Genomic DNA, 27,120 nt, shown 5'->3' with positions numbered 1-27,120 from the left:
AGTGACCTATATTTGAGAGTAATAGGAGATCTGTTAATTTTAAAAAATCAACCTTGTGAAAGAAATTAAGAGGACAAACGACATTTTAGCCCTTCCTCTGAGCACTCTCTGAAGATAAAGAAAACCGAGTGGGGAGAGTAGGCACAGAAGGCCAGGGGCGTGATGAAGGCCCTCTAAGTTATTCACTGAGAAGCCTGATTTTGGGGGGGGGTAAAAGCAAAATTCTTCATTAAATTGAACATGAGAAGTTGAAGTCTGTCTGCAAGTAGATGGAACAGAATTACAAAAGGCCCCATGTGGTTAAAAGTAATACAGAATCAAAACTCCCCAGGGACAAGAAACCCTGTTTTAATCTCTTTGTGGCTCTGAAAGGGGGAAGAAAAAAGATTAAGCCTCCTTGTGGAGATCATGTGATGACTTCCTGATCCCAGCCAGAGGCAGCATTTCCATGGAAACTTCTCTTCCTCTTCACCCACACACTACTCTTTCCAACTAGAAAGGCTGCTTTCAGTCTCCAGAGTTGCATGGAGGAGCCTTGATGTTTTTTCATGAGACAACGCCAGCAGAAAGGGAAGAGAGCAGACCAGGCTGACATTCCAAGGTCACCAGGATAGTGCTGACCTTTCTAGATCCCAGCACCGGAGAGCCCGGACCCTGCTGCTTCTGCAGAGCTTTCGCTTTTCTCACTTGTTCTTTATGTTCCTGGGACTGCCCAGCTCTGGGTATGGAGCAGGATAAGGAAGGAAGGCTCAGAGAGGCAAATATGATTTGACTACTCGCATCCCCTAATTCTTCAGCTCACCTTAGTTCAAACTACTTCGTTTTTAAGCCCCTCCATGGGGAGCCTATCTGCCCTGGATGCTCTGACTCTGCCCATGAAACACAGCTCCCACCTCTACAGTTTCTCCTGCCTGAAGTAGTGTCTTCATTCTCATGTGTCTTTCTACCTTATCCCCAGCAGTTAAGGTTTTATTCAAGGCACTCTCTAAATAATATTGAACACTATTATAAAAAAACATGCAATTCTTTCAAGGATCCTCAGTTCATAAGATGTCCCTCCATTAAAAGTCTCATGTACTTATTATCTATACTGCTCATCTGAAAACTAGTGTGAGTGGTAAAATCACGTTTTTATTCATGCATTCTAACTTATCTAGCTCACTATACACCCAGAGAAAGAATTCCTGGGAGAATTTATATGATCAATAAATATTTGTAGGATGAATATAATAATCCTTCTTCATTCACTCACTAAACTGAAACCTTTGCAATGGTTACAACATTAAAACTAAAAAGAGTTCCCTTTGGAATGTTAACTAGTAGAAATTCCCCAAACAAGGCAGATCACTTACCTATCAAAGTGACCTATCCTTAGGAATAATTAGAAAGTGAGTGCTTAGAGAGCTAGCAAGCAGCCAAATGCATCAAGATAATCAGGGGGAGCAGCAGCAAGATTTTTTTTCTTCTGATACTTTATAGAAAATAAGTAAGCTGCAGTATAATAAGATATAAAAATAATCTTTAGGCTCTGAGAAGAGTCCTTTTTTTTTCTTTCAAAGATGACTTCTGCAAATGTTGTGGCCTATTTATGGTCTCTGAGAAACATCTACCTTACACCCATAATGCCTAAGATTTCCTGAGCTTTCTTAATAAGAGAAACTCTGTTACTGACACTACTTGTCACTTTCAAATTCAAATCATCATTAAATTCATAGTCAATTAACTGGGTTTACAGAGATCAGACATTCTTATTATTAATATTACTTATGATTATTCTAACCCTAAGAAACTGTGAACATTGAATACTGTTTCTCACTTTTAACACAGGCCTATCCCACTTGCAGGATACATGCCAACTCCAAAGAAGAGTCAGTCATGTGGATTTCAGAAGATGAAAGCTTAAGATGAAGACTGAGAGTGTTTGAGGCTGGAGGTGGGAGTGGTATTATATAGGACTTAGCCAAAACATGTGACAGTCACTGTAGGGGTAGCTGGAAGAGAAGTGTGTGGCTCAATTACGCAGCTCAAACAGACCTTGTGAGGACTAGAGGAAGAATGCTCCCTGCTGTGTTGTACTGCCTGCTGTGGAGTTTCCAGACCTCCCATGGCCATTTCCCTCGAGGCTGTGTGTCCTCCAAGAACCTGATGGAGAAGGAATGCTGCCCACCATGGAGGGGCGACGGGAGTCCCTGTGGCCAGCTCTCAGGCAGGGGTTCCTGTCAGGACATTGCTCTGTCCAATGCACCACTTGGGCCCCAATTCCCCTTCACAGGGGTGGATGACCGGGAGTCTTGGCCCTCTGTCTTTTATAACAGGACCTGCCAGTGCTCTGGTAACTTCATGGGATTCAACTGTGGAAACTGCAAGTTTGGCTTTTGGGGACCAAATTGCACAGAGAGGCGACTTTTGGTGAGAAGAAACATCTTCGATTTGAGTGTTCCAGAGAAGAATAAATTTCTTGCCTACCTCAATTTAGCAAAGCGTACTACCAGCCCAGACTACGTCATCCCCACAGGCACCTATGGCCAAATGAATAATGGGTCAACACCCATGTTTAGTGACATCAGCATTTACGACCACTTTGTCTGGATGCACTATTATGTGTCGAGGGACACACTGCTTGGGGGGTCTGAAATCTGGAGAGACATTGACTTTGCTCATGAAGCCCCAGGTTTCCTGCCCTGGCACAGACTCTTCTTGTTGCTGTGGGAACGAGACATCCAGGAACTGACAGGAGATGAGAACTTCACCATCCCATACTGGGACTGGAGAGATGCTGAAAACTGCGACATCTGCACGGATGACTACATGGGCGGGCACAGCCCAGCAAACCCTAACCTTCTCAGCCCAGCGTCCTTCTTCTCCTCTTGGCAGGTAAGGTGAGCTGCACATACAATGTCAGAGCATAAAGGGACCTCAGTAAGCATGTCTTCAGGCAGGTCTGCACAAACCCCCCTCCTCTCTTCTGCCAAGAATAGAAAAGGTATCTTATTAAGAGCTCTCGGCATTCCTTGTATTTTTCCTTTAGAGCACTCTTCACAATTGTTTCATAGATATTTGTGCACTTATTCGTCTGATATCTTCTACTAGTTCCTAAGGTCTAATAAATAGAGTACCCTATCCCCCAGCACCTAGGATGGTGCCTGGCAAATGGTAAGGGCTTATTAAGTATTTGAAAGAATGGATAGATGAATATTTAGATAATTAAATAAATGATCTGCATCGGTGTTTCTGAAATTTTCTTCACAATGAAATCCATACAGAGCACATATTAAAAGTACAAATCCTGGCCTTATCCCAGACCCATTGATTAGAATCTTTAGTGGAGAGTCCTGAGGAAGCATTATTTACTAAATGCCTCTGATGATTATCATCATCAGGAAAATTGAGGGAATATTCTTTAGATTAAATCTTCTTTTTAAAAAATATATGAGAACCCTGAGGCTCAAACAGATAAATAATGAAAATAGCTAATATTTATTGAGCCTTGAGCATGTGTGAGAACCTGTTCCAAGTGTTTTTGCACATTAACTAATTTAATAGTTTCACTGAATTTCCCCAGTCTTAAATATCAAAAAACTGAAGTATAAAGATATTAGGTAACTTGTACAAAATCACAGAGCTAGTTAGTAGCAGAGACAAGATTTATTCTCCAATAGCTTGGCTTCATGACCACCCTATACTATTTCCAAGGACATGACTGCTACAGTGTCTTTAGCCAAAGGATCTGGCCCATTATGTTTTACTTTTTTCAATAGGCTGCAGAAGAAATTAGCTCCGCCCCCCCCCCCAAAGCGTGCATATTTTAGAAGTACAAGATAAAGGATTGCTATTTTGAAATTTAATTTCTATTTCTCCTATTTTGAATTTTTTACTCTGAATTAGGGGCAAAAGGTAACCGAAGAAATATGCTTCTAATTATTTATCATTTGAAACCCTAAGGTAGAAGGAATATTTCTGTTTGTATTCCAAACATTTCTATTATAGCTGTTTTGTCTAACAGCGCTTTATGGAACTGAGCCCAATATTTAAATAAGATGGGAAGAATCTTATATTTGTACTTTGTACTATGCATTTTTGAAATGTGGATGGCTTCCCATCTGCCCCCCCACGCCCCCACCACAAACTAAGTTCACACACTTTCCAAATGGAGCCTATTGAAGCTCATTGAAAAAATGGTCACTGTATAATATCTGGTGTCACTAATGTCAGCTATTTTCCAAGATTAATGAATGCATTTGTGCAGGAAAGGCTGGGAAAAAAAGGTGTTTGGGGAAAAAAATCTATTCCAATAAGCCTTCAGACCTCCTGCCTTAATCTATAAAGTACAAAACTCTCATCTAGCTCTCACCATCTCTGTTACTGCATAAAATACTGCTAAGCTTGCATACGGGATTTTCAGGCATTTATAATGTTCTCTGTAACTACACAGCTTCACTTGACCCAGAAGGTCTGGAGGATTAACTAAATTAGCAAAAGTTATAACATCTACACTGAAGCTTAATAGACAGATACTAATTAATATTTAATTACGAGATATATGCTACCTGGTGATACCCAGAATTATATTTGTAATTATTTTCAAATCATTTACTAATTATTGAATGGAAATTTCTTCCCTTTTTTGCCCTTTATTATTGTGGCCAGTTTTATTTCTATATAAAAATTATTGGGTTTAATAGGTAAGTAGTGGACTAAATTATTATAACATTAGGTTCAAGACAGTTCTATATTTAAACTGCTGTTAAAAATGAAATTAGAAAGTAGGATGGATAAAGACCACTGAAGAAAACCAAGCAAATGATGGTTTAAATAAGGAAGGTGAAGTGAATGGACATTTGTATTCATCTACTGTGAGTGGTGTCACTGTGTGAAGTGACAGCAGAAACCAACTCTAGTTGGATCTTTCCATTCCTTCACACAATCCTTTAAAAATTAAGTTCATTTGTTTATATTGATTTAATTCAGTAGTTCTCAGCATCTAAATCATTTAGGGAGCTTAAAATAAAAAATAAAATAAAATAAAATAAAATATAAAATATAAAATAAATAAATAAATAAAATAAAATAATAAAATAAAATAAAATAAATAAAATAAAATAAAACTGCATGGGCTCCACCCATCTAACTTCTACCAGAAAATCATAGTCAGTTGGTCCACTGTGAAGTCTAGGTATCTGCATTTCAAAACCTTCTCATGTGATTGGAATGTGCAGCCAGCACTGAGAATCGCTGATTTAATTAACATGAGGTTGTTTTGGTGTCTCTTCCATTTTACAAACTCAGGTTCTGTAATAAACATGCCGCTGGGTTAAATGCTTTTGCCAGAATTGAACACTCAAATCAAGAGCTGGCCTAGTTTGAGTGAGATGAAATCACAAAGCCTTCATACTAATTAACCTTCAAATCAGCTAGACTGATAGCCCCCTTAATACAGAGTCTCCATTTTTTCCCCTTGATTTCAGTTATTTTTTACTTGACCCTTCAATAGTATCTAGTATAGTGCCCACATTTTATAAAGGAAAATAAGCCCAAAAGGCAGGGTGATTTGTCCAAGGTCACAGAGGTGAGAGCTAAAGCCCAGTGCCTCTGACTCCAATGCTATTTCAAGTCAACCATGTTCCTAGTTAGACTCAGAAAGGACTGAATAAGCCACTAATTGATGGATGTAAAATCTGAGTTGCAGTCACTTTGACTCCCTTAAAAATCAATTGCACAGACAACTGGGACAGATACACTGATGTAGTCCTTTTCATTCATATTGCAATAAAAATATTCCACATCATTACTGAAGTAAAATTAACCCTAACCCTTTTGTTCTAGTATTATTACACTTTGTACAGATCTATACTGTAGCACCTATAACTCTTCAGTGCATGTAATTGCTTTTAAACCTATATTTGTCTACCAGATTGTCAGCTGCTCCAAGTTAGAGACCCTTTCTCATATACTTTTACATCCACACAGCCCAGGATCATGCTATATCATGAAATGGGCTTTATAAGCGTATGCTGAATGGGACAAAATTAAAACTCATAGAAATGTTAACTCCAATGCTAACAAACATTAAAAATGAAACCCTGCATGGCTGGATTTCTAGAACCTTACACAGTACTTCTTTTTTGTTTTTAATCCCCACCCAAGGATATTTTTTCCCATTGTTTTTCAGAGAGAGTGGAAGGGAGAGAGAGAGGGGTGGAGGAGAGAGAGAGGGAAGCATCAATGTGTCACAAATCAATTGGTTGCCTCCTTCAGGTGCCCCAGTGATGGAGCCTGCAACAGAGGTATGCGCCCTTGACCGGAATAGAACATGCACCCTAACCACTGAGCAAAATCGGCTAAGACACACCGTACTTCTTTATAGCAGATATCCAAGGCTAAGGAGGATACAACAACGCCATTATAAGCAGCAACTTACTCAAAATCTGGAAGAAGGCATTTAGTATAGTTCTCTCTGGGCTTCTATAGGTGTATGTGTTTGTGCATGAAATAAAAAGAGAGACCACACAATAAAGATCAAGCAAGTTGCAACATACCTGAGTTTATTTAGAGTGATTAATACTATTTCATGGTAGGTTTTTCTATTAAATGAAGTAATATATTAAAAAATCAGGTACTTAATATTAGTTTTCTTAGAAAGCTTATATTCAGAATTCACATCTTTTGTTGTTGTTGTTGTTCATTTATTTGTTTTAGTGAAAAAACCTTTTCAAGTAAAAGCATGTTTGTCATCAACTAAAATAGCCCATTATTTTTGGAGATGGGGTGGATCTTAGTAATATTAAAGTACAAATACCTATGCTCAACACAATTAAAGCCAATGTTATGCAAGCAGCAGAAAAGCTAGCCATAAAAAGAAAAGGTAGATCAGAGGTAGCTGTCACGATGGATCAAAATAAAAAGAAAAAAACATTTCCTTCATGATAGACATGAGTGAAATGTAGCCAGGGAGCTCACTCATCAGGTGCAAAGACCATCATATGGAAGCAAACAGTGTGGAAAAAAAAAAAAAGGTCACATTTTAGCAGACAGTCATGGGTTTTAGGTAACCATGGCAACAGCTCAATGAAATAACAGTTTCTCTTTTTTTCTTCATGAAAAAGATTTTGTGGAATGTCATATGTTTTACTTTTTTTTTTCTGGATAAAACCTCTAATGCAGTAATAAGAACTACGAGCTTTTAAAAACTCGTAGTTCATTGCTATTTCTTTAAATTTAAAAGAGGATTGTCTAGGTTCACCTTCTCCATTAATAAGTCTGCTTCTTCTATTTTCCTTTTTCATTTGACTTGGCACACTTGCTTTTCTCCCATTATATATTATAAATCACCTATGTTAAAATAGAAAAAGCACAAATCTTTGTCCAAAGTCTGCTGCCATAACCAGATGATAGTGGACAAGTTATTTAAAATCTTTGACCTTTGATTTTTTTCAACAACAAAAAAACTGGGGTACAATTATCATTTATGCTTGTTTTCTGTGTTAATGGAAATACTGAATGGAATAGAAAATAGAATAATATAGTGGAAAGGGTATATAAATATTTTGGTCATATAAACATGAGTTTCAGTAGAGTGTTGTAACTTACTTAGCTATAAGACCCCAGACAGGTTATTTATTCTGAGACCTTTATCTCTAAAATTAAAATAGCCCTGCCGGGCGTGGCTCAGTGGTTGGGCATTGACCTAGGATCCAGGCGATCGGGGTTTGATTCCCGGTCAGGGCACATGCCCGGGTTGCGGGCTCGATCCCCAGTCAGGGGCGTGCAGGAGGTAGCTAATCAATGACTCTCTCATCATTGATGTTTCTATCTCTCTCTCCCTCTCCCTTCCTCTCTCTGAAATCAATAAAGATATATTTAAAATAATAATAATAACAACATATTGTAAAGAATTATTGTAAAGTGTTTTGATGAAATCTGACATGGTCTTTGAGTTCCATGTGTCAAAACTACTACTACAACATATATGATATATCAATGTTAGTTATTATAATAATGAATATTCAATCAGTATTACAGAACCAGAGTTAAAAATAACTTGGTGGCCTCCCCAATGGTCTTGTATTTGATAATAATTATAAGAGCTGTTATTATTAAACACTATATACCTGGCACTATATACTAAGTGCTTTACATGTTAGATTATTTAATCCTTCATAGAAAGTTGTTACAATGCCCATTTACAAATGAAAAACCTCGATACTCAAAGAGCTTAAGTAGTTTGCCCAAGGTCATGTAGTTAATAAAGAGTCAATATTGGGAACCATGTCTTTCTGACTGTGATCTGCATGATCATAACATTAGTGTTAACAATTTATTCTACCCTGCCCTCCCTCTGTGTTGAATATAAAGACATGATTTGGGATTAAGTTTTTCAAATTATTTCTGGAACTGAGGTAGATTTCCTCTTTGTTACTAATACACCCAGTCATCTGAACACTTAGGCACTTGGCAGTTGGCATTTCAGCAAAAATAGTTCCATTCAAACCTCTCTAATTTAACCAAGTCTGCTGCAGGAGTCTTTTAGGCAGTAGGATCTTTTGAAAATATCAAGATGTTTTATATTCAAACAGGAATGAAAATGATCTCCTCTCTGTACCTGCCATGATGTCTAGTTAATCGACACTATAAAGGAATCTGATATATTACATTCAATACAAAAGTTACATTCACTTTATTCTAACATCCCTAAGTCGTCTGAGGCACTTATAAGTGTAGTGGATATAAGCTTTGGAATTAGAGGAATATGTATTCATTTTCTAGCTCTGGCTCTAAACATCCTATGACCTTAGAAAAGTTACCAAACTGCTTTAGCTCTTAATCATGCATGGAATAAAGGATTGAGGAATGTGTTTAAGTATGAAGAACACTAGAAACTGATATTTGGTAAGCCAGAATTGTGTTATTTCATATTATTATTTATTATATTATCAGTAAAATATATTAATCACATATTTGTTACTATTCATGTTAGATTTCTTTATTATTTTACATTACAGTTGAGAAAATTGAGATTTAGCAAGTCTAAATAACATATACTGCTAGTTAGTAGTTGAGCCAGAACTGAAGCTCATGTCCATCTCAATTTTAGAGTCCAATTCTTTTCCACCACACAATGCTTCAACTCATAAATGATTTCTTACTGACCAAAAATTAAAAGCTTCTCTAAGTTTTCTCATTTAACACAGTAGCAGCCATTCCTGGGGAACATGACTCACTGAGTTCTAGTTGATTTAATTTGCTTTTACATTCCTATAGACTACAAATTCACTAGAGCAAGAGGCTGATAGAATTGTTTTGATTATTTTTAACTGTGGTGCAAACAGCTCACCAGGAAGTCTTTCACTTGTAAAATATTATTCTTGTACCTTTTCTGTTGTTTATAAAATGTTGTGTGTACAAAAAAAAAATCAGCAATATTAATGTGTGCTGTAAGATATCAGGATGCTGGTTAGAGGGGGTCGGGAGTGAAACAACCCAAGAGAGACATGAGGGAGACTTCTGGGGTCTCAGTATTTTTCTGTTTCTTGATCTGGGTCCTGGTTATATGGATGAATTCAAGTTTGTAAAAATTCATCTAATTGTACATTTTGAGTATATACATTATACTTCCACAAAAATTTTTAACGAAAAGTTCATTCATTTGTTCTGTTATGAAATTACTAACTATAACAGAGGGCTTTAGATTCTGCAGCCTGTTGTACTCTTCCACACTAAGCAATCAGTTTTCTTATCATTAAAATCGGGATAAAAATCATATAAACCAACAAGGTGTGAATTTTAAAAAATGGTCAGTGATGTCTTCCTCATGGTCTGTGACACAGTAGGGCCTCAATATATATTTGCTAAAAGTGATATATTTCTGTAAATACATTCTAAGGAAAAGGATGGTACCAATAACAGGGCTAGGGAAAAAGCGTGTTCAACACGTTTGTAGTGGAAGATACAGCGGTTTACCCTGACTTGTTTACTCATTCATGAAATATTTACTGAGAATTAACAATAATAATCATTTAAAAAGAAAGCTGGCCTGGCCAGGCGTGGCTCAGTGGTTGTGCGTCGGCCTAGGATCCAGGAGATCAAGATTCGATTCCCGGTCAGGGCACATGCCCGGGTTGCGGGCTCGATCCCCAGTCGGGGGCATGCAGGAGGCAGCCAATCAATGATTCTCTCATCGTTGATGTTTCTATCTACCTCTTTCCCTCTCCTTTCCTCTCTCTGAAATCAATAAAGATATATTTTAAAAATAAAAAAGTTGTCATCATGGAGATTAATTTCCTAAAGGGAGTTGATACTGATTTTTTATCAGGGGAGACTACAGTGAGTAAAGTTTAAGTTTGACAGAGAAGAATATTACCTACTTGGTGGGCAGAGGTCTCCTACGGAAGTGTGTGCCTGCTGTGAAGAGTCACTGATAGCAGGGAGGGTGCTGCCGCACTTGTGTTTTGATTTAGGATTGACATCTATCTACCTATTTGCTTTCATTGAATCCCTTTCATCAGTGAATTTAAGATGAAGAATTAATTTACATACCACTAAAAAAATTAATCTGCTGATTAAATTATAATGTGATATTATTAACCTTAGAATTTTTATTTTATGCTTATTAAAAGAGCTACTTTGGCCTTATTTAGTCAAGTATTTTTATCATAGTTTACTATTCCACCATATATAAATGAAACTATAAACAAAAAAATTCCATAAAGGATTCCTGCAGCGTCTTCATATTTAGAGTCACACCCTTTAGAATCACTTTTTTAAGTCATAGTCTACAGTGTTTGTTTTTTCCAAAATATTGCCTTGGCCTTTGAAGATTAGGTAGGAATGTCAAATACATGACAAAAAACGGACGTCCTTAGACATGAACGAAGAGCATGTGATGGAGAGGCACATGTGATGCCCAAAGAGGAGCCTGTCAGAATTTAGCAGTAGGACCACATAATTTTAAGCAAATGGAGTACAGCTGTTGATTCAAGATATTCTCTGGAGGTAGAATTGACAATATTGGTTGATGGTATCAACACGAAAGACAAAAGCGAATAAAATCCAAACAGTAAATCACCAGTTTCTGGCTTAAACGTGGTAATTCATGGGCTTCTGGTTTGAGCTGCAGGATGGCTGGTGAGATGGGGAATGTAGGGAGAGGAATAGATTTGGGGTTTTTTATGTTACATTTGAGATGCATGTGAGCTAACACTGAAAAATGAAGTCAGACATGAATATACAGGCATAGCATTCAGAGGAGTGGCTCTAGACTAGAGAGAGGAATTAGGGAGTTCTTATCATGTAGATGGCACAGAAGCCATGAAACTGGCTGTTATAGCCAGGGAAGATGCAGAAGGAGGTAAGAGAAGAGGGCACACCCCTGAACTCCAGGCCAGGCCTGGTTTTGTTGGCATAAAACCAGTGAAGTCACACAGCAGATAATGAACAAATGTTTGTCAATTCCTCATCAAATGAGTATTGGACAATTATATGAAGTAGTTATTATTATCCCATTTGATTGATAAGGCTGAGGGAATTTAACATGTTTTCTTAAGTAGACGCAAGACTACAATTCTTTTCTAGATTTTAACTTTCGTGGTTTATTCTGCAACCCTCAGAAAGCTGCTTTCTTCAACAACTTACTTTCAATTATTAATCTCCTGATGATGAGAAATCAAAATATGGTAACCAGAAATTTCAACCTCTCTACCTTCCCCTTTGACTTTGAATTTGACTTAGAGGTGGCCACAACTCCTTTAACATCAAGGTGTTTTGCACAGATCATCTGTAGCAGATCAGAGGAGTACAACAGCCGTCAGGCTTTATGCGATGGGCGTCCTGAGGGACCATTACTGCGCAACCCTGGAAACCATGACAAAGCCAGGACCCAGAGGCTCCCCTCCTCAGCTGATGTGGAATTTTGCCTAAGTTTGACCCAGTATGAATCCGGTTCCATGGATAAAACTGCCAACTTCAGCTTTAGGAATACACTGGAAGGTAATCCTCTCCTTTTTCACTCACCTAAAGTTTCTTTTTTTTCTGAATTTATGTTTACAATCTCTTATACAACACCCTAAGCGCAGAAGAGTTTGAGAATTCAGAATTTTCCGAATTGAGTAAGGACATGAGGCATATATACATCGATGACCAACCCTAGCAGAGTCTGGGCAGCACACCATAGTCCAACAGATTTATAACTCTTCAGAAAAATGTATGACTATACCCACTATGGCAATAAATGGAGACAATAAAAGGCAGCTTAATGGGAAATAAAATCAGGTCTTTCCACTAAGAGAATATTGATGCTAAACAAAATAATACATTTTCAGAACTTTTGGGCTTTTGGAATTATAAATACAGGACTATAGATCTATTATACTTTTCTAAGTTTTAGTATTTTAGCTAGTTTAAAATATTCTGGATACTAGGCTCTTTGAGGCAAGTCCATTCCTTTAGCTGTAATAAGAATAAAACCCACATACAGGGGTTAGTCGGTATTCCATTATACCTGAACATTCTTTGCTTCATCACAGATTTCCTTTCATCATGCCTACTTACTTCTCCTGCAGAGCTCTCCATCTTCCTTGCATCTTGCCTCCAGCACGTGTTCATTCTCTGCTCAAGTCTGTCCCTGCCACGAGATCCATCCCCTTCACCTCAATTTACATTATGGAAACAAACCTACAAACAAAACAAACCAAGAAAAAAAACAAGTTAGCTCAAGGCACAGATTTAACTGGAGGTTTGCAAAGACATCAGGTACTGACCTGTGGCAAGACAAATAACTCAGAATTTGAGCTAGACGGCCCACCTCCTGGAACTCTGGCACCCTACCATGGAGACAAAACTTTGCTCTCTTTCCTTATTTTTTTGCCCTAATTTTTTGCTTTGTTTTGTTTTCTTGTCCCTGTGGTTGTTGTTTTATCCTTTAACTTCTGTTGCTGAACAATGCAGAGTAGTTTCCCTGTCTCTTTCATTTCCGTGCATCCTTCCAATCTATAACTCTGGGCCTTATGCTCCCTCAGAAGCAATTTAAACAGGGAGAATATCACCCGGAAGAGGAATCCTGGTGCCAGCTGTTAAAATAAAAAGTATGATTATGTTCCTAAAGTAATATGAATGACTAACGCTTTCCAAGTAATTACTATGCGCAAGGCACTGTGCCAAACATTTGTATAGTACTGTCTCACTTAATCCTTACAACCCCCCTTTGAGGAAGATGGTGTCATTATTTCCAGTTTAAACGGATAAGCAATATTAAGTGATTTGGCTACCATCACTCATTTGGTAAGTGGCAGAGCTCAATCTCTTCCTAGACTTTTCAAGCGCCCAAATCCAAGAGTCCTTTCAATTATACTCTGACGACCCAGAGTGTGCCAAGTTTCTTGAAGGTGGATGAGATAGGGCTGGTCCTTCAGTAAGATCATATTGGAAGGCAATGCATGGTGCCCAGATGCCAGTCACAAGCTGAGACAAAGGCACACATACACATTAACAGTCACCATCTGGGAGGACTGGGTATCCTCATGGACCGTGCAGGGTTTAACAGGACCACAAATGCTGATTTAATGACATTGCATAAAGGGGCTCCACACTTAAAGGAATGGGAGTAATTTACAGGTTTTTCAGGTAGATTTTCTATCAGTGAAAAAGCATGAATGTTGTTATTAAGGAACATAGGCTGGTCACAGAAATAAGGTAGGGGAGCCTCACTTCTCTGGGCCTCAAATCAAAAAAAGAAAAGTGGCTTGAGCCATGTCAACTTTACCAAGGGCTTTCATATGAGTTTCTAATGCACAGAGATGAGTAGAGAACATCGTTTGTTGCAAATAATTTGTTATCACTAATAAATTATTTGTGCATTCTTTTCTTCTTTTCTAATAATTTATTCTCATTCACGCATATCAAGTATGCTTTCCTGAGAAGAGAAAAGGCATAGTATAGCACATTATCTGGCATATGATATGTGTTCAATAAGTACTGATAACTGAATACATAAGTAATATCTAAGGTACTTCAAATTTAATCCAATTCACTGTTTAGCTTACATATATTTGTTGTATGAAGTCAATGTACTTGTAGGAAAATGTTAGAAAACATCGATTTGATCCAACAAGAGCTTTTCCTGACCAGGGACACATTCTTTACTCTTTTCTTTAAACATTGATTCAGAAATAATTTTAAGCTTACAGAAAAATTGCACCAATAAAAACAGTACAAAAACACTCACACAGAGTCAAAAAACATTACAGATTCACTTACTGTTTACATTTTATCTTGTTTGCTTTCTTCCTGTCTTCCAATCTGAACTATTTGAGAAAAGTTACATAGATGAGAATAGAATCCTTTACCCCTGGACATTTCAGTGTGTTTTCCCTTAGAACAGGAATATTCTCTTATGTAACCACAGAATAGTTATCAACTTCAGTAAATTCTAATCCAATATTTATATTCTAATTTTTTCAACAGACCAAATAATATCCATATAGCACTCTTCCTCTCTATAACAGGATCCTGTCTAGGGTCAGGTAGTATTTAGTTGTCATGCTCATTAGGCTTCTTTAATCTGAAATATTCCCACAGCCTTTTTTTTTTTTTTTTTAACGAGATTGACATTTTGGGAAGAACAGTTCCTTCCCCCATTTAAAAATATAATCTTCCTCAGTTTGAGTTTGTCTATTTCCTCATGGTTAGATTCAGATAATGTGTTCTTAGCCAGAATTCTACTCAAGTGATCTTGTGTCTTTCTCAGAGGGCGTCACATCTGGAAGCACATGACGACCAACTATCTCACATTGGTGATTCTAATCTGATCATTTGCTCCAGTGTGGTCCAATTTCCCCTTTCCAATTAATAAATTGACTACATAGAGACAATTTTTAAGACTATGTAAACGTCCTGCTTCTCATCACAATTTTCTCCTGCAGTTACCATCCATCATCAATGGTTACAAAATGATGACAGTCGAATTTTAGCACTCCTTTTACTTAATTAGCCAACACTTTAGGATTCTACTGCTAGCAAGAGCCCACCCTTCCTTCCTCCCTGCCTTCGTTCCTTCCTATCTTATGGAGTAAAGACTTTCAATTTTTTCAATGGTATATAATTCCTGAAGGTGAATAATTATCTTGGTGCTCAAATGGTCCCAGATTTCACCTGTGAGCGCACCTTCAAGCTAGTTCTTATGTTTCTGTTTTATATTCCCATCATTTTGTTTAGTACTTTCTTCTTGGTATAACAAAATATTTTAGAGTCATCTTGTGCCTACACTGACCCAGGCCTGAAATCAGCCGTATCTCCAAGAAATATTTATTCTTTTCAGTGGGGAAGGATATTAGAGACAAAGATCTGGGAGTAAGTTCTGCTTGTCAGAGACACACATTTGATCTTGAAACCCAGATAGAGTGGGGGTGTGGGATGACTTGGACTACAAGGAGTGCTCAAGAGAACATAGCTGTGAGGAGAGCAGGACTGGAGAAGCAGGAGCACAGGCAAACACTGCACTCTGCTGTCTCAACAAAGGCAAGTGGAACTGAATGATTGGTTTTGGTTGAACCTCACCATTACTGCTGCCCTTTTTAATTCTGGGCCATGTGAGCCGTGCATAATGTACATCCCATAGAAAAAATTCTCACAGCTAGTCCTGGGGTGGAGGAGCTATTGTGTTTTCATCTACTGAAGTTATTTATGTATCCTCAGTTTTCCTCTTAGATTTATTGCTGAAATAAATACTGAAGATGTACAATTTACAAATTGTGTAAAAGAGACATGTTTTTAGATAAAGCAAACAAAAATAAGCATGTATTATAAAAGGTAGTCTTCTGATTAAGCTAAATAGTTGGGCCCCATGGAGTATGGGCTATTAGAGTCAAAGAATCTTCTCGTGTACAAATCTCTGACTACCTATGGTGTCTTGTACTTCAGTTGTAACAGCACTAATTCAAAATTAGCACTACTGTGTGTTAGGGAGTGGAGTGGACTGGAAGTATAGTGAAGTGATTAAAGGCAATCTAACCAACTGAAATTTGATTCAAATGCCACCATTTCTTGGATGTGTTACCACAAGTTATTTAGTTCTGAGTTAGTTTCATCATCTCTAAAATGTGGACAAGAAAAATAACATAACATTTCTTCAATAAATAGCTGCTTATTATTATGTTAAGCTGGAATTAGTTATTGACAGCCAGTTATCAGTCATTAATTTTCATTAGAAACCAGGTATAGGCTTGGTCCTAAGAAGATAGATCACGATGGGCTAGTTGTAGTGGAAAACCAGGGAAGGGGAAGGATGAAAAAGAAAAATTCTTGAGATACACCCAGAGGTAGATGACATTTTTTGGAGATAAACAGCTTTTGGAAGGAATTCCCCCAAACAAGGAGACAACAAGAGCAAAAGAAAGAAAATGCAGGAACAAGGAACAACTCTAATTTAATGGCATGTTTCCAACCCAAAGAGCAGTGCAACTTAGGATCATAGAAACTTGTAATTGGAAGACACTTATCAATGTATTCAGTCCAACATCCCATACTATGCTGAGCTGCCCAATATAGTGCATCCCTATGTGGCCATTCAAGGACTGGGATCATGAGAGAGAAGAGGAAGTTCCTTAGGTAGAGAAAAATCTAATTTAAAGAGCCCTTCATAATTCTGATGGTGCAGGAAATTATGAAAGTACAAATACATACAAAGATGACTATTACACAATTTCTGACCTCAAGGAGCTCACCATCTAATGAGGAAACACCACATGAACATGGGGAAAATACAATATAATGGTCAGTAAAAATTGAGTTAAGAACCATATTTCCCAAGGTGAAAATCGAACTGAATCTTGAAACATCAACAATTTCTCACCAGTGAGAGAAGAGAGGGAAAGGCATTTCCAGCAGAGGGAGCAACATACGTAGTGGAATAGAACTGTGCAAGTATGAAGCTAGTTACCAAAAAATGAAAAGTTGTATATGGCTAGAATATTAAGTTTGTAGTGGGAAATAACAAGAGGTATAAAGAGTTCATAATACACTATGCATATCAGTGTCTCTTAATTTTCTCTGGAGGAAAAAATATATAGGACCCCAAGTACAGGTACACCCATCCCTACAGAATGAAGAAACTGAAGTCTGTTCTGTGTAAATGTCTTTCATAGCTTCCCTGTAACAGAGATATATTTGAAAACCCAATTTTAAACATCGATATAATGTTCATATCTTCAAGAATATGTCTACACACCTTGTTTTGTGAAACACTGCTATAGACAGTTGGAGTCATGAGAGGTTTTAAAGCAGTAAACTGATATGATTCTACCTATACTTCAAAAATATATGTACTGGATTCACAAAAAGTAAGTGAATCATACTTTCTATATACACAAATGCCTGTTAAATTTTTAATCAGTGCCTTGTTTCTCAAAGCAGAAGGGCGGGAGCATCAGAACATACTCGTTTTATCTGGTTGTTAGAAACTCCAGTCAGGATGCAGTGATGGCCTGCTAGGAACTGTGACTGAACTTTAGGAGACACTTTAATTTTTGCAGAGACAGATTTCTTGAGACCCAGAGTTCTAATATCTCAGTAGTAGAAACACAGTTTTATATTTCTTTTGGAAAGAAAAGAAAACATTTTAAAAACAGAATAGCTTAAAGTTTGGGGATATTAATGCTTGATACTCAGTAAACTTTTAGCAGCAAGTGTGATAATGATAGAACCTAAGCAATCTCTGTTAAAAAAAAAAAAAAGGAGTTTCAATTTCCATATATATATCTAAATATATACATATTTTTTAATATGACTTTATTGATTTCAGAGAGAGGAAGTGAGAGGGAGAGAGAGAGAAACATCAATGATGAGAGAGCCACTGATCAACTGCCTCCTGCACTCCCCTACTGGGGATCGAGCCCACAGCCCAGGCATGTACTCTGACCGGGAATCGAAGTGCAATCTCCGGGATCATAGGTCAATGCTCACGTGCTGAGCCACGCCAGCTGGGCTATATTTATATATTTTTAAATGACTCATCTGTTTCTTCTACATTCTACTAGTTATACTGGCATGCAGATTGTTCTTGCCAAATGTGAATCTTGAGAAGATTCACAATCTCTTACATGCTGATGCACTAATTTTTTAGCTCTATATAAAAAACACATTTTAAACAATGGAGTAGATAGATTTGTATTTGAGACCTCCAGTGGACAAAAATTGCTTCAGAAAAGCATTAGTCCTAAACTGAACTAATATACAAGTGTAACAAAATGACAGTATTTTCTACTTAGAATTAAGTTTTTAAAAGCACCTCTGAGATGCAATTATCTCCTTCTACAAATTTTTGAAATTCAGTAAGGAAATTAAATTTGACAGAAACAAACATTGGTCTTAAGGAGAAGAACATCTGGCCTTATATACTGGTGGCACTACCAAAGAATTCCAGCCTTCTCAGTGTTTTGTGACAGGAACCTGACTAATCCAGCTGACTGCATGCTATCTGAAGTCCTGTGACAGGAAGCTTCTGAAGCCCTCATCCAAAGGAAGAGGGAGAGTGGGAACTGCCACGATCGGGCTTTCTCTACCCTGATAAAGTATATTATGGAAAACTGGTCTGGATCAGGTGCCTCTGTTTTTTCAGCATTTTTATGAAAGAAAAAAAAAATGAAGGAAAACAAGGCTACTATTGAAACTAGGAAAAAAAACTAGAAAAGAATACTGTCATCTTCTTTATAGAGTTACTAGGAGGATTAAGTCACATGAGGAAACACTTACCCTAATGCCTACCACCCAGGAGTTAAAAGTGCAGTAACAGCAGTCATTTGTTGCCAAATGGTAATTAAGTGGTAACAAAGAGAAACAGAAAATGTAGGAATCACATTTCATTTATAATTAAATTGGGAATATGAGGCTTTGGGATATGTAGGCATGCTGAAGGTTGATAAATGCAAACACATTTGTGAAAAAAATTCAAAGATATTTTAAAGTGATTTCAATCAAAGCATCTTCAAAATAATTACCCTTAATTTAAGTAAAATCTTAATTATGTTTTCCTCCAACTAACTTTATTTAACGTTAATTTTTTACCCATGGCATATGTATGCTCTTATTATATATTCATAGCAATAATCCCTATATGCAAATTTTAGATATGAAAGATTAAAACAAAATATTATAAGAAGAACAGGGGACTTGAAATGAGAAAACTGAGGATATACCTTTGGCATTAGCTATTCAGAAGACATGTGACCTTTAATATGTCATCTAGATTCCCCAGCTCAGTATCTTGATCTGCAGTATAAGCATGTTCATACTTACTCTGTCTCCCTTATGTAAGGAACATCCAATGGTGTCCTAGAGCTGACACGTCTTCTATGAGAACTAAGAGCATCTTTTCCCAACTCTTTACTCAATGACATCAAGTTGGTACTTTGAAATTAACAATCATGAAATATTTACACCATGAAAACTGACAGATGCTACAAATCAATATATTTTCCATACATCCTCCATTTCTCCTCTGAGGTTAATTAGTTATTAATCTTTTGCTAGTACACTACTGGGAATGGCTAATGATAAAATGCGCCTGAAAGTGTTTTGTGAACTATAACATGTAATGCAAATATGTTATAATGTTATGAAAAATTATAGATATGGAATCTATGACTTGCATATCAAAATGTCATTAAATGATCTTGCCCAATTAAAACGCAAAGATATAAATGAGATAGGATACACTTAAATGACTTAATTGGCTTGTATATTACTGAAATGGCCTATCAAATCAAGCCTATGAAGGGTTGTTACACAGAACCTTAGCAAAGTAACTAACCATCTGTTTGCCTGGGACTAATATGGGCCTTCTTAGGTATAACGGAAGCATTAACATTCAATCCAATCCAATCCAAGGACCAGAACGAGCTACATAATCTGTAGGACCCAGTGAAAAATGAAAATATTAGACGCCTTGTTCAAAATTATTAAGAATTTCAAGATAGCAAGAGCAGAGCATTAAACCAAGTACAGGCAGTTCTGCATAGGGAACTCTCAGCTGCATGCTTATGAAACTGCCCTACGTAGGACATAGGACTTTCAGTGCTAAAACCAGACAGTCTGGGGGCAAACAGAGACTAGAATGGTTAGTTACCCTACCTTTGCTTCAAAAAGTAGTTAGCATTAATATATTGATAATGTTTTAGCACATCTAATGAAATACACCAAAGTACATCAAGTACTTGAAATACATCAAGTACTATCAACTCAGTCATAAATAAAGAGTAGGAGGAGAATACGGCTTAAATAATACTTCTGTCTATAAAGATATTTGTTTCAGTCTGTACAACTTAGAGCACTAAATGATTCTGCTGTGGGGCTCAATGTTTCTAAGTCTTTCCAAACACACAAATCTAATCTTAGAATATAAAAAGCCATTATAAGATTTTTACCTTAAAGCAAGTTTCAGACACATTCTAAATGAAGAAATGGACCATTATTTTTTTTCCCCAGAAATTTTTTCTAGTTTTTATTTTTTTAGTTTATCTTAATTGTTGAAAGTATTGGACCATTATTTTGGTGTATAAGATCTTCTAGAGGTGTGTCCATAAACTGGAAATAAGATCTATGAAATGTTAAAAAAAAATCACTGAACGGTGCAATTATGTATATACTGTGTGTTTATAAAATGTATGTAAAGAAAAAGATTAGATGTGCACACACACAACACACACACAAGTATTGAGGCTACCAAGTGGAGAAATTAATCTGATGTTTAAAATAATAAACAATTTAAAGTGATACCACATGAAATAGTTCTGTTGCTCTCCTATATTGAGTGTACTGAGAGGCCTATGACTGGTTCAACCTTGTCTTTGTGCAAAAATGAAGATAATTAGAGCACTTCTTAGTGCATGTTAGAGTTACCTGGAAGACTTGTTAACACAAATGGTGAATCCCACTGACTTTCTAATTCAGTAGTTTTCTAAGAGGGCCAGAGTATTTGCATTTCTAACAAGTGTACAAGTGTTATTGCTGGCTCTAGGACCATACTTTTGAGGACCACAGAATTTTTGTAGCATTTGTGACTTAAGTATCATCTAATACGTAATTATATGGTAAGAAACAATAACTACATTTACTTCATTACTCTGTTTCTGTAGTTGAATTTCCTGAGTCAAATTAAAAGTATTTTCTAATAGACATAAATGCTAATTAATTACATGTATGGCTGTTGAGCTGGCATTTTATTTGAGAAAACTTGAATTGGATTGAATGTTAATGCTTCTGTTATACCTAAGGACTTATTTAGATCCTAAATCTTTTTTTGACCTACAATATTACATTCTGCTGCCAAGGATTTTAAATTATAAGCCTTTTAAAAGTACTCAGGTATCAAATACAACCTTCTAAAATGATTGTGTATAACCTTGTGAGGCTATGCACTTAGTTTCTGAATTAAGTTGCACATTAGGAGAGTAAATTAAGGGGAATATAGCCAGTGGGTCTCAGTCACTTCTTTTCAATCTACAGATACATTAATGTACATTTTTTACATCTTTTTGGGGGGTTTCTTTTCTGCAATTAAGTCTTTGGAACTCTATGAAATATTAAAATTGGTTAGAGATGAACTTAAAATTAAATGAAATAAATTAAATGTACTGTGTTCTGAAGATATAACTACATACTTTTTCACATTTCAAAATCCCACAGACAAGATAAAGTGCAGCATCTATAATCCAGCTTCCTAGAAGGAAGCATACTGAATTAAATATCATGATGAGTAAAAATGTCCACCAAGTGCCTGCCACTTAGTAGTTGCTCAATTTTTTAAACTTCAATACTGAATAGGTATCAGTATGAACATATTTCAAAGCAGAAGTAAGTGATGTGGGATTTAAAGGCAGAAGCATTTTTGAACTGTCAGAATATAAAAGGAGAAAATTTCAAGTGAAGGAAATAATGTATTCAGATAAATAATATATTCAATAAAGTTTTTAAAGAGTGGGTTCAAGTTTAGAGGCGGGAAAGCAATTTATCCTAAATCGGTGAATTTAAACCCTGGTTGGACATTAAAATCACCTGGAGTGTTTTTAAAACTCCAAGTGCCTGAGTTTCACTCTATACCAAATAAATCTAAATCTCCAAGGATCAGAGATAGGCATCAATATTAAAAAACAAACGAACAAATAGGAACACCCTCAGAGTACTACTGGGAAAGAAATGAAAGAGAAAGAGATGGATTGACAAGTGGAAGTTTCCTATTGTTATCATCAGCCTGAAACTATGTTTACTAATTTCTAGGAATGTAGCACACAGATCTGAAGGCATGACACGGAGTTATTTGGGCAACTGTCACTGCCCTTCACATACAACTTGGAGTCATTTTGGCATCTGTGACTGCACACAAGGCCCCTGCTGGCTTATTAGACTTTCCATCCATGGGGAATCCTTGGACAAGAGAGAGGCAATAACACAATCCACACCTTGCTGTTAATGGGTGAAAATAGCAAGTCAATAAATTCATTTCATAGTACATGGGAAAAAGAGGTTCCTAAGGTGTGTCAGCAAGTCAGTACAAACACAGCCTAACTCAAAGGTACAGAAAAACAGCTCAGGTTTTGAAATGAATCAAAGCTCTATTCAGTTCCTTGATCCTCTCAATTACTAGCCTGAATTTAGATGTGTTATTTAACTTTTATAAACTTAAGTTTTCTCATCTGCAAAATTGGAAAAATAGTAATATTTACACCACAAGTAGTCATGGGATTCAAATGAGATCATGTACACTAAAGATACCTGAAAAGCATGTTGCGTGATTTATTATATACTTGATGCCTGGAATTTCCTCTTTGACTTGCCCTTCTAAATGAGAATAAAATGTCAGTGAGAGAAGCTACTGATGTTGGTGTAATCATTTATTTCTTCCAAGGTAATTTACTGTCCAAAAAATAGTGTCAAGAAGTAAAATAGAGAATAGTTTGTTCATATTTTTATGTTATTCACACCCATGATATTTTCTCTATTTTGCCACTTAAATATCAGAGTAGAGCTCTTTGAAGCTATCATTTCTATAAGCTCATTGCATTTGATAAATGGGTGCTTATCATGAGAGCTACTAACCAAGACTAGCAGAAAACCCTATTGTGCCACAACACTCCACCATCAGGACCCAGAATGTAAACAATCCCAATATGAAATGAATCTTATTATTCTTTTATGACTTTGAATTAGGCTTTCACTTATCATTGTAAGCCCAATGAAATAATCACTTAGATTTTCAATCATTAAGGCAAACTAACTGTGTGTTTTTTCCAATTTTCTTTTTGCCAACAGGATTTGCTAGCCCACTTACTGGGATAGCAAATGCCTCTCAAAGCAGTATGCACAATGCCTTGCACATCTACATGAATGGAACGATGTCTCAGGTGCAGGGATCTGCCAACGATCCCATTTTCCTTCTTCACCATGCATTTGTTGACAGGTTGGTGGACACTTCTTTACAAATTATGTGCATATTGGTGTTAAATGTCGTGTGACTTTAGCTATTACATAAAAGCTAAGGAGTTGTGGTGGTCTATTGTGTCAGATCAGGTTCTCCCAGAAACAGAACTTAAACTAAGGATTTGAACGTGAATGTTTTATTTAAGTGTTTTATTACAGAGAAACCAGTAAGAGATTGAGTAAAGCAGGTAGAAAAGAGATGAAGCCGAGTAAGAGGACAATTTCAGCTGAAGTCCCAGACTCAGCCAGATCTTACACCTCAGTTTGTCTTGCCTTAAGACAAAGGAACAGAGTTTTTGGACTCCCATATTAAATATAACCACTGGCTACAGATTTCCGAGGTAGGAGCTGTAAAGCTCCCAGGTACTACCCAATTCCAGACAGGCAACAGGCTCCAGTGTCCAAGGGTCATCTTCGGAGGGTTCTGGGGGCAGTGGTTAGGAGTAAAGCATGTAGAATCAGGGAGGTGGGCACATAGAGCTGGTGCAAGGCTAGCTAAAGCCACCTGGATAGGGCACGAATCTGCTATATTTCATATTCTCTCTCTCTCTCTTCCTCTCTCTGGCAATGTATTTTTATTTCTTCTTTTCCAACCTCAGACTCTCACGTATAAGCAGATACAAGTCTTTGATGTGAGCATTCCATGAGCAGTTCTCCAGAAAGGATGCACTAAGGCCCAACCACCCTGTTTAATGTGACTTCATTCCCCTGGAGCATGTTTCCCCCTTATGAACCTTCATCCCTGATAGTAGAAAAGAAAGTATATGGAGGATGGTCAGCTGTCTGTTTCTGGGTTCAAGGAGAAGAAAATAAAGTATCAAATCATGACAGACAAATGTAGGGCTCTTTTTTGTCCCTGCTAAGGTAATTTCCTCATAACAGCCAGTGAACAAAAGGCACAGATTTATACCTACCACTAAGATAATGCTGTTATTCTCTTTGGCAAATATAACAGTTTCTCTATTTCCTGTTGTAAAGATAAGGAAATGGAAACTGAAAACTAAATGTTTCACTCATTACCATTTCTACCTCACTCATGTTCCCAGGAACATGGACATAATATCAAATAAGAAAGGGGCCGTTAGTCTGAAAGATTAGATTTTTATTGCTTTTATGGCAACTCTAATATTATAGAAATTAACATCCCAAGCCAAGTTTTATTCAGAAAACAGTTTTCAAGAAAGTGTGTAAACACTAAATTATGATAGCAATATAATACTATAACCACCTATACCCATATAAAGGAGCGAGGGAGAAGGTTGGATAAACATCTTACCAGAAAAGATAGATTGAACTCTTTCTACTAAGTCATTTTTACATTGTATTGTTGTGAGTTTTTGGCAGTTTTTTATCTTCAGTGTTATCTCATGAACTTTAAAAACTTCTAGATTTCCTAGACACCTTAATGCACTAAGCAAGGAATCACAAACTATGGCTTATAGGTCAAAACTATCTTCTGCCTTCTTTGTAAATAAGGTTTTATTGGAAGATGGGAACAATCATTTATTTACATATTGTCCATGGCTGCTTTCATGCTACAATAGCAGAATTGAATAGTTGTGACCAAGACCAAATGGGCACAAAGTTTTTTGTGCCTTACAGAAAAGTTTGTTGACCCCTGCCAAACCACAAAATCCAGTATTTATATACCAGATAGGAGAAAAGAAAAGAAAAAAAAAAAAAAGTTGACCTTTAGCTAGCCCACCAAATATATAGAAAATGCTATAACTGAATTCAATATCTGGAGGCATGTTTGTTTAACAGGATAAAGTCATTATGCAGATGTAAGGCTTTTAGATGCTACTCCGCCACCTTGGAAAATTAAAAATTTCTGTCCTCCCAGAATTTTCAGCTAAACCTACCTTAACATTAGATATCTGTGTGGTTATTAAAATAATTCAAAAATCAGCAAATGGCAAAGTAGTGTCTCATTGAGCCCACACAGACAAGCTGATAAAGATTCTGGGATGGAGAGGGAGAAAGAAACAATACTATAAAGATGGATAGAGACCTGTGGATACCACAGGATACTACGGCATCTGAGATGGCCTCTCAAGTCTCTTCTTATACTTACACAGACTCATTTCTTCAATCAGAGGTCTATTCGCTGTCAATGAGTCACAAATATATTTATTGAGCACCTACTACATGCTGAGTATATTTGCCTGAATATTCTACATTTGTTCCTGCCTCTATGCAATGCTTATACTATTTTCCAAACCTGAAACCTATTTTCCTTGAGTTATCTAATTTCTATACAATCTTCAATGCTAGTTTTAATTTCACCCCCTCCATTAAGTATGCCCAGACCATGACTGTGTATAACCATCTCTCCCATCAAGGGTGTGTTGGAACCAGCCCACCTGGCTAGCAAGGTCTAAATGTAGATCTTTTCCCAACTTTGCTGTAGTGACCTCAAGCTGTAGCTTGAAATCAGCTATGATAGGAGTATTTATACAATGAAATCGGCACATGCTACAAATCAAGGCTTTTATACTGAGAGCTCGTTATTAAAATAATGGCCAGCACACCACTGTTCCCATCTATTACCTCACATCACATTCTCTCTCTACCCTTTATTTTGGACACATAATTCATATTGTTCTTATTGATTATGTTACTCATTTGTGCTTTGTCTCACCCACTAACCTGTGAGCTACTTAATGGCAGGGCCTATGCCTTTTATTATATTCATTTTTTTCTCAGGGTTTTGTCTAGCACATAATTAGTAGGTGTGTAACTAATTCTTTTTTATTTTAAAATGTTTCCTTGACACTTGGATTAAATATAGAAACAAATACAGGTTTTTACTTTATTTTTTTATTTTTTAAAATATATCTTTATTGATTTCAGAGAGAGGAAGGGAGAGGGAGAGAGAGAGAGAGAGAGAGAGAGATAGAAACATCAATGATGAGAGAGTCATTGTTGATCAGCTGCCTCCTGCACACCCCTGGACTGGGGATCAAGCCACAACCCAGGTATGAGCCCTGACCAGGAATTGAACCGCGATCTCCTGGATCCTAGGTGGATGCTCAACTGTCAAGCCACACCTGGCCAGGCAAATACAGTGTTTTAAATAAGAATTTCATTGTATAGATTTAGTAATCACTTAATCACTTATTAACAGGCATTTTAGTTGTTCCTCCCTCTCTTTTTCTAAACAATATATATATACAATTTTGATTTGTGAGTGTACCTAAAGAACAAATTATCAACGCTGAAATTGAAAGGTGTTTATTACACCTTATTACATTTAAAATTATTAGATATTTCCAAATTGCCTTCCAAAAATGACTCTGCCAGCTACATTCCCACAAATAGAGAATGAAAGAGTGTCTGTCTTCCTGTACTAGGTGTTATGAACCTTATTAACCTTCGCTACTCTGAAAAGTAGAAAACTGTTTATTTGAATTTTTGTTGCTACTCTGAAAAGTAGAAAAATATTCATTTGAATTTCTGTTTCCTATATATGTTACAGGATATATTTTTCTAAAATGTCTGTTTACATTTTCTGCTGTTTCATATTAGGTTTATGTGGGTTTTTTATTACTGAACTATATAGGCTCTTCATACTTGTTTTTAATTGGCCGTTCTTGTCATAAACATTATAAATATTTTCTGCAGCTCTTAACCGTCTTGTAAAGTTTTAGTGGTATGCTT

The 27,120-nt window shown here is 36.7% G+C and overlaps 1 protein-coding gene across 1 annotated transcript in view; it reads left to right on the top strand.

Annotated features, from left to right (window-relative positions):
* Positions 1-1,849: 1,849 nt before the first annotated feature.
* TYR (tyrosinase) overlaps positions 1,850-27,120 on the top strand; it is a gene marked incomplete at its 3' end in the record, with an annotated part of 51,752 nt that continues 26,481 nt past the window's right edge. The window contains exons 1-3 of the mRNA XM_081153841.1: positions 1,850-2,874; positions 11,766-11,982; positions 23,293-23,440. Of these exons, the coding sequence (XP_081009967.1) occupies positions 2,056-2,874; positions 11,766-11,982; positions 23,293-23,440 (1,184 nt within the window). The 5' untranslated portion in view covers positions 1,850-2,055. The remainder of the gene's footprint in view (positions 2,875-11,765; positions 11,983-23,292; positions 23,441-27,120) is intronic.

Source organism: Miniopterus schreibersii (genome assembly GCF_964146895.1).
Source record: "Miniopterus schreibersii genome assembly, chromosome: 12".
Taxonomy (NCBI): domain Eukaryota; kingdom Metazoa; phylum Chordata; class Mammalia; order Chiroptera; family Miniopteridae; genus Miniopterus; species Miniopterus schreibersii.
Note: the sequence above shows the minus strand (reverse complement) of the source record. Positions and strands in the feature narration are given on the sequence as shown.